The sequence below is a fragment of the Alligator sinensis genome, unplaced genomic scaffold (genome assembly GCF_000455745.1).
Source record: "Alligator sinensis unplaced genomic scaffold, ASM45574v1 scaffold696_1, whole genome shotgun sequence".
Classification (NCBI taxonomy): domain Eukaryota; kingdom Metazoa; phylum Chordata; order Crocodylia; family Alligatoridae; genus Alligator; species Alligator sinensis.
Window position 1 is genome coordinate 14322 of NW_005843186.1, and position 8843 is coordinate 23164.

The following is an 8843-nucleotide window of genomic DNA, read 5'->3' on the forward strand; positions in this document are numbered from 1 at the left end:
CATCCTCTTGTTATGGCAAACAGTGAGATTAAGCAGTCAGCCAAGATCTCTAATGGGTCCCTGAGGTACTACCACAACACAAATAGAATAATGATAATTAAGTAAGCCACTGTATTTTGAAAGGAAAGAGAGAAAATAATTGCATAAGGAAAACGTAAGTTTTTGTGTAAACCTATTATCACTGTTTATATTGTTCTTAATTTATCATAGTTAATTTTTTATTGTATGGTTTTAATATTTTTTCAGGTCTCCTTATTTTTATTGGAAAAACAAGGCTCTGAGGTAAAGACAAAATGCCTAAAATGCCTGCCTGCATGCCAAAACTCACCAAGGTGGTGACATATCACAAATTGTGGGCTGTGTTCATTATCACCTTTCAGTTCCTGTGTTTTGTCTACATAATGTTCTACTGGAGAATCACTGAGGATACCAACAAGAGTCAGCTGTATGACTTAATTCTGGAAGTGAACTGCCATCACTTTGTACCTTCTCCTCCATCTGTTTCTGTCAGTCCATCTCCAACACCAGGGAATATATTCTTCGTGGAGACCTCAGAACGTATCAACCCACATTTTCTTTTTGTGTGCTCTGTTGAATCAGCAGCCAGGGCTCACCCTGACACCAAAGTTATCATCCTTATGAAGGGCTTAGCAGATAAAAAATTTTCCCAACCAAAACACTGGGGGTTATCCCTACTGAGCTGCTTCCCCAATGTGGAAATTCGGCCATTGGACTTAGATGATCTGTTTTCAGGTACACCTCTGGCTGACTGGTACTCACAGGCCCAACACAGGTGGGAACCTTATTTCTTAGCCGTCCTTTCTGATCTCTGTAGAATTGCAATTATGTGGAAATTTGGCGGTATCTACTTAGACAAAGACTTAATAGTCCTTAAAAACTTAGGGAACCTCACTAATGTATTTGGCATCCAGTCCAAATATATACTGAATGGAGCCTTCCTTTCCTTTGAACCCAACCACAAGTTCACAGAGCTCTGCATGAAGGACTATGTGGACCATTACAATAGCTGGATATGGGGCCACCAGGGACCACAGCTTCTTTCCCGTGTTTTCAAGAAGTGGTGTTCCATCAGGAGTCTCCAGAGCAGTAAAGGCTGCAAAGGTGTCAGCACCCTTCCTCAAGAAGCCTTTTATCCTATTCACTGGCAGGACTGGAAGAAGTACTTTGAAGAAGTCAGTTCTTCAGAGTTTCAGAAACTCTTCCAAAACAGCTATGCAGCACATATTTGGAATAAAAAGAGTCAGGGGACCAGGTTTGAGGTCACCTCCAAAGCTCTGCTGGCTCAGCTGCACTCACGCTATTGCCCTTCTACATATTGGATGATGAAGACTTATTTGTGAAAGACATTCACCTGATGGTCACATGACCACCCAAGAGCAGCAGCTAGAAACATTTGTCCTTCCTAGCAAAAATGTGTTTTTGAAAGCACTAGTGCCTCAATGAAATCTGTCACTAAGTTGTGTGGTACAAAGAAGGTTAAAGATGCATACAGGACAGGCTGAATGTAGGTTGAACACTGGGGAAGCTCTGAGCAGCACTGAGCTTGTTTTCCTTACTTGACTCTTTGAAGTTGTAACAGAATCATGCGCCCAGGGGTCACCATGTTGTCTACCGGTGGCCAAGTGGCTCCTACCTACTCAGGCTCCCTGGATACTCTTCTTTCTTTTACCTGCCAAACCTTGATGTCATCAACTCTCATATGAAAAGGAAGGTGGTCCCAGGTTATGCTCTTGCCCTTCTTTCAGATGGCTCACCCCTCTTGGACCCTGCAGTTTCCAAGCACACCTCTCAAGAGCTAAGCAAGCCTTCCAGGCCCATCCAGACCTTAAGGTCTCTGTTGCCTCAAAGGCTAAATTTGTGAGCTCCTTCCACCCCTTTAGCCATGCCCATGCCTTGCAGCTGCTACCCATTATCACCTCATTAGGCCACTTCAAGGCCAATGTATCCTTGTTGGGGTGTCTGCTTTCCAGCTCCAACCGCTCTCATCTATATGGGTGCCTCCCAGCTTAGGTCACTATGTTGAACCCCCAGACCTGATCTTGCCCCCTCAGGTCCTTGGCCCCTGGCCCTTGTTGTAGCCCAAGAAAGGCAGAGACAGCTCGCACCCTGCCCCCCAGTAGGTCCAAGCTTGGTGCTTCCCTGGCACCCCAGGAGCTCTGGTCCTGTCAGCACCTTGAGCCTGACCCTTGGCAGTGCTCAAAGCAGTCATGCACACCTCGGGTACCAATGGGACCTCCATCTCTCCCCTTTCTAGTCCCATCCAGTATACTGGTCTGAATCAAAATATAAGCCTCTTGGCTGCAACAAAACCCTGTGCTCACTGGCCATACCGAACTCTATTCTGCATCCTGGCTCCCCACATGGATTCCTTGCCTGTAGCCCCCCATGGCAGCAATATTCCAGGCCTTTAGGCTGCCATGGCCTTCTGGCTGCAGAGCTCTTCACCTTTCAGCCTCCTGGGGCAGACTCCCCTCTTGGCTCAAGACTTTTATGCCTCCCAAGCTCCACCCCCTTCCAGTCAGTGCCATAATAGCTTTTCTGAATGCAGGGCTATTTATTAACTCCTGCCTTGCTAGCTGCCTTTGTCTGGTTCACCAAAATTCTTCCCTTAAAGAGCCCATTCCATTCCCCCATAACAGGGTAAGAATTCCCTGTTACAAAGGTCCTGAATTCTGTTCTAAGGTCCCTTTCCACTGCTCTGGTTGCATAAAGGGACTCAGTAGCATAACAAAGGGGGCCAACTGGGGCACTTGTCCTAGTCCTAGGCACCAACCATAGTGGGGGGGGGGGGGGGGGGGAAAACAAAAAGCGGGGGGCGTGTGGACTGGCTGCCGCCACACTGTCCACAACACAGTCAGTGACACTGCCCCACTCATGCATAACTGCATCCAGGGTGCCAAGACATCACATTATGCTTCTATAGGGGCCTCAAGCTAGGAATAAACATTGTATCACTCCAACAGTGTAGAGAATCCATAGAATAAGAGTAAGGTCTCATTTTACCATCTAAATCATGCTAGAAGTGTGCTACATGGCAGATCCTTTAATTTTGCTATTTTCACTATGTGCCACCTCCTTCCTGCGCTCCACCACTGACTGGCCAAGGGACCTGGGTGGCCCAACCACTTGCCACTTGCTCCTGATCCGCTGCAGCTTTTGCTTCCCAGGGGATCAGGAGCAAGCGCTGTAGCCACCGCGGCAACCAGGGTCCCTCTGCAAATCAGTGGGGGTGGGTGGTGCGCAGTGAGAAGAGCAAGATTAAAGGAGCCGCTGCTAAGTGTACGATTTAGGCTAATCCCTAATCATAATGGTTTAAAGGGCCGTTAGTATAAAAATGACTTTGGCCTCAGGGTTCCTGCTTAATTTTCGTGAATTCTCAAAAACAAGTGAGGCCTAAAGCAGGGAGAAGAGAACAGGGAAAATGAATTGAAGACAGATCAAAGGAGGGTCAAAGAGCTGGTAAGAGAAGGGAAACACAGAAAAGAGAGAAGAGGAAAGGGCAATTTTCTTTAATTATCTTGATAGCCACCTAGAAATATGTGTGCTGCACAGCAGCTTCTTTAATCTTGGTATTTTCGCTACAAGCACCCTCCTTCCTCTCTCCCCACCACTGATTGGTCAAGGAACCCTGGTGGGCAATTATTTGATAGCTATCTACAAAGACGTCAAGGGAGAACACCAGGATCTAGGAGAAGAACCTTTCAGAAAAGCCCCCTCCAGGAAGATGCGGACCAATGGACACAAGCTACTCGAGGAAAAGTTTCAGCTGGACATAAGGAAAAACTCCTTTTCCATACGGGTAATTAGAATCTGGAAGACACTTCTGGCAGAGATGGTACAGGTGGTAAGAGGAGGCTGGACAAATACCTCATTTGAGCCCAATTATCTCCTGCCCATGGCAGGGGACTGGACTTGATGATCTTACAGGTCTCTTCTAGTCCTTCTTTTGATGATTCTCTCTCCTCCTAGAAACCAGGTGATAAATTAACTTTCACATGTTCCAGGTTTTTTTTTGGGGGGGGGGGGGTGTTTTGTTTTGTTTTTTTACCAACAGTAAAAACTGTTCAATGTAAACAGGGAACTAAAGGGTGTCCTTTCTCATCAAATGCTGATGTCAGCTCTTACTAAATGCTGCTGGCTACCTTGGGCAAATGCCGTTGATTATAGAGTGACTTCTGGATAAGTAAGGATTTCAGGATTTGGCCAAAGTTGTTTCAGTTAAGCTAAGTTCAGTTAAGTTGTTTCAGTTTATATTAAAAGATGGCTGGAATTAATGTTCTATGAAGACACAGGCCATAGAATTTTCCAAGTGAAGTCTTATCTCTCCTGTAATGTGAAAGCAGAGAAATGCCAGTTTGTCTGACTGGAGTTGTCCATGAGTATGTGCGAGTGAACATATACATACAGACATTCTATTCAGTGCCTAGTGTGTGTCCTTCTCCCCTCCATCACTGTAGATGCCGACTACTTGTTCTCACAGTAGTCCTATGAAGCAAGGAATATAAAGATAGGGAACCAAGGCCTACAGGTATTAAAGGTCAGATGCAAAATGATCACCTAGGAGCCTCCACTTAGGCCTTCAGTGCTTCAAAGATAGGTGCCTCACCTTTGAAAGAGGAGCCAGATAGACAAGGTTAGACACCTAGAAGAGAGTCAAATGCTTCTAAATAGTGAAGAAGAAGGTAAAGAGTAAGAACAGCACTTAGGCTTAGGAGGACCTCCCCCCTCACAATTACTGGTTCTCTGTTTAAAAATTACAAAGTCTCTGATTTTAAAAAAAGAAATCACAAGTTTTCTGATTTAAAAACCCAAAATCCGTGATTAAATAGTAGTATCAGCTGAACACAATGTTTTATTGATATATTTACAGTTTTAAAGCAATTTGGAAGCCTATCAGTGTCTCAATCACTATAACAGAATTAATTCTAAATGTCTATAAATGTTGGCATCTGATTTTGGATTTTTTATCATGGAAAAGCAGAGCTCTTCCTACCCCCCTCACCCACCAGGATGAGGGTATAGTTGTGGCTGTCCCCCCTCCCACTGCTTTGTGGTGCTGATCAGCCCTGATATGCTGTTTCCCCTCATTCCCAAGCCACAGGCCCCCCAGCCCTGCCAGTGCCTCTCATTCCCTGCCTATCCCCTATCTACTCCCTCCTGGAAGCATCTCCCTCCATCCACCAGGACATGAGTTCAACTGCAGCTGTCCCCTCTGCTGCTTTGTGGCATTGAGTAGCCCTGACATGCTGGTGCTCTTCCCCTGCCCATGTGAAACCTCTGTGGAGGCACGGAACTGGCCAGCCCAGCCTGATGGCGCATGAACAGGCAGCCATGAACCATTGGGCCAGGCAAGCTCCGTGCCTCCAAGTAAGGCTTCCAGCAAGCACTCCAGCAGGAAGCCGCATGTGGAAGCGGGAGTCCATGCAACCCAATGGTGCGCAATACCGTGCCTCCATGTATGGCTTCCTACCTGGTCTGATGGCACATGGCTCCCAGTCCACACGCTGTTTGGCCGGGTCGGCCCTCCATGTGGGGCTCCCAGCCCTCCAGTGGGAAGCTCTAAATGGAGGCACGGAGCCAACGCACCATCCGGCCAGGTGAGCTCCTGCTTGCCTTTGCACGTGGTTTCCACTGGAGTGCTGGAAGCCCAACATGGAGGCACAGAGCTGCCCAGCCCGGCCCAATGGCACATGGATGACAGCAGCAGCTCAGCACCCGCCTTGGCCTTGGGTACACTGCAGCATCCCCTGAGCTGCAGCACTGTGCCGTGGCCACTGCCTCCGCCTCATGGCAGCAGGTGGCAGGGCAGGTGCCTCTCAACACTGCTAGGTACCTGCCCACCTATTCCCACCTGATGGGGTGCAGGGATGCTGGCTGGGTTCTTCCATGCTGGCTTGAGAGCGCTTGCAGACAGCTCCCTGTTCCCTCAGCCCCAACCCATACACCTGCACCTTGCCTCCCATGCTGGCTCTTCCCACAGCCCCCGACCCCCCTGCCAGCCCTGGTAGTCACCTACACCTGCATCCAACCCACAGGGCGCCCCTAGGCCTGCTGCCCCCAACCCGCATCCCCCACCCCTCCAGGAGGAAAAGTGAGCCTGATTCAAGCCCTGGCTCACTTGAGAGTCTCAGACCCTGCCCCTTCCCCCTCTCCCACCCTCTCGGGGCAGGGCTTAGAGTTTGCCATCCTTTTTCCAAGAAGCTCTTTCAGGCTGGAACTCTACCATCCTGCAGATAGCTCTTTGCTGTGTGCATTTATCAGTCAAATACGACTCATTCAAGTTAATTGCCAGTCATTCCAGGGACAAGTCTATCAGGCTGTGTGCTGTCCTTGGCTACCTACTGGTAGAGGCAATGCAGCTGGGAAAGGCTAGGTGTGTAAAGGGCTGTGTCACTCCTCTTTTGCCCTGGGTTGTCACAGGGATTAATCAGGACCACCTCAGATGAGACCTGTGTTTACAGCCACTGAGAGCTGCATATGGACGAATCAGTATAAAGAAAGGAAAGAAGAAAGAGAGATGGCTGTAACAAGCAAATTGAGTTCAGAATATTCTTGAAGAGATCCACTGCACCCTTTTATGAGACAGATTAACTAACACATGGCTTTCCCCCAGCAAATATTCTGAGAAATGGAACATAGTAAAGGGGTATCTTCAAAACATAGGTGGGCTCACACCGACAACGGGATTAAAAGCCTGCTGTGATCTCTTCTCACCATATTTATGGCACTCTCTTCATAAGAGGACAGAGTTCAGATTTCAGTTTCTAAACAAAGTAATTCCTGGAGGGGAAAAAAAACAACAATTTTTAGGGAGATAGCTGTATGGGAGGACAGGTACCATTTTAATGACAGGTCCTAAGAATTGCTGGCGCATTATAAAGTTAAGATGTTGTCTGCCATTTAATGCCCTACTGAAAGTTTTTTTCCTCCTTCAGATTATCTGTGCCTTATTAGAAGATCAAATGAAAGCAGGCTTGAGCTCTTCCCTTCTTTGCCATGATTTTTGGTAAAGAATAAATGTAACTTTTACCTTTCCTTTCACATCTCTACAAAAATGTTTCATTTTGGTCTGTCAGCAAGCGCTGGGAAGGTTAATCCTTAAGCAATTTCCATTAGTCTTAGCCAAGAAAAGAATATTCATGTTGTCTCTACAAACAACTGGATAAACTGAGGTGCGTTGAAACAACCTGGATAAACTAAATATAAACAAACTTTAAAATAAAGATGAAGTGACAATGGTTATATGCATTAGGGGGCTGGCAATGCAGAATATTAATGTACTACTCTCTGTTGTAGACTCATTTTGACCAGGCATAATAGGTAATTGCAGATCTATGTAATATATGGTTAGGGTTCAAAAATGGAGAGCCACATCCCAAGTAATTACATTGTAAATTTCAATGGCTATTGGATTAAGCCCAAAAAACTATAAATATTTTATTAGCTTGTCTTATTTAATTTTATTAGAAGTGGCAGATTCTTGCTTCCACTGCCCTTGTTTTACTTATATTTTGACCTGTTCCAAAGTCTACTGAATTCCAAGGGAGCCTTTCAACTGGGCTTTGAAAAAGGTCCTAGATGAAGGTAAGACCTCACGTACCTGGATGGATGATTTCCATAATAGACTGACTTACTATAAAAGCTATATTACAGTTCCCAGATCTCATAGCTTGTGTAGCATTCAGATAAGTAGATTTATAAATATTCACCCTGTGGAAATATAGCAATGCCTGATAACAATTTTTAAATTATTAAATATTAACTCGTATTTATTTGCCTTTGCAACACGAGGTTGAATCTAGTCTGTTGTTCTGCCAATGTATATCAATATAAAACAGTATGTTCAAATCACATCAGTACTAGCAGAATGGCTGAAATTCAATTGTCACCCCCTTTGAACCGTGAATGAGGGGAACAGATTGCACTATAACATATAATTATTAAACATTTTGTTTTATATCTAAATATTAATGTTGTTCTTCTAATTGTTAACTCTGAATCATGGAAGGTGGGTGGTGGTGAACAATTTTTGATTCTTTGACTAAGGGCTTGTAGTTCTGCTTTTATACACTGGTCAGTTTTTATCAAGAAGAGGCTGAGGTCAAGAGGGATCTGTAAGAAAAAGAGAATCCAGGGCAAGTGTTCATATTACAAATCCTCTTTACTTGTTTGGTGGAATGGGATGCAACTGTTCTCCTAGTCAAGTGAACCTAAAGTAAACTTTAAAATGCTGAATCAATGAGATTCATCAATCTTATTGCAAAAAACAAAGAAAACCAATAGCATCCTGGATTGTATTAGCAGAGTGTCACTTGCAAATCAAGGGAAGTGATTCTTCCACTTGGTTCAGCATTAGTGAGATCTCACCTGGAGTACTGCATCCAGTTTTAGTCCCCACACTTCAAAAAGGATGTGGACAGTTTGAAAAGAGTCTAGTGTAGAGCAAGAAAAATGTTTAGGGGCCTGGGAAGCAAGACTTATGAGGACAGGCTGAAAGAACTGGAGTTATTCAGTCTGGAGAAGAGAAGACTGAGGTGGGGTTTGATAACAATAGTTAAATAACCTGAAGAGTGATGACAGAGGACAGAAATGGGCTTTTCTATCTGGCCACAGGGAACAGGTATGAGGGTTCAGCCAGGACATAGGTGGCCAGACCTGTGGTTAGGCCCTGAAGGGCAACCAGGAGGTCAGCTAAGTAGGTACAGGTTACCAGGTCATCAGGTCAGGGCCTGGATCAGCAGAGCAGAGAATGCAGAGGCAGATCCTAGGAGGGCTGAGAGGGAGATCAAAGAGACCTAGTCCATGGGGCAAGCCAAGATTAG

At 45.7% G+C, this 8843-nt stretch overlaps 1 protein-coding gene across 1 annotated transcript; it reads left to right on the forward strand.

Annotated features, from left to right (window-relative positions):
• Nucleotides 1-293: 293 nt before the first annotated feature.
• A4GALT (alpha 1,4-galactosyltransferase (P blood group)) lies at nucleotides 294-1361 on the forward strand. The gene has a single exon (XM_006037886.1). It carries the CDS (start codon nucleotides 294-296, stop codon nucleotides 1359-1361), a length of 1068 nt encoding a protein of 355 aa, XP_006037948.1.
• The last annotated feature ends 7482 nt before the right edge of the window (nucleotides 1362-8843 follow it).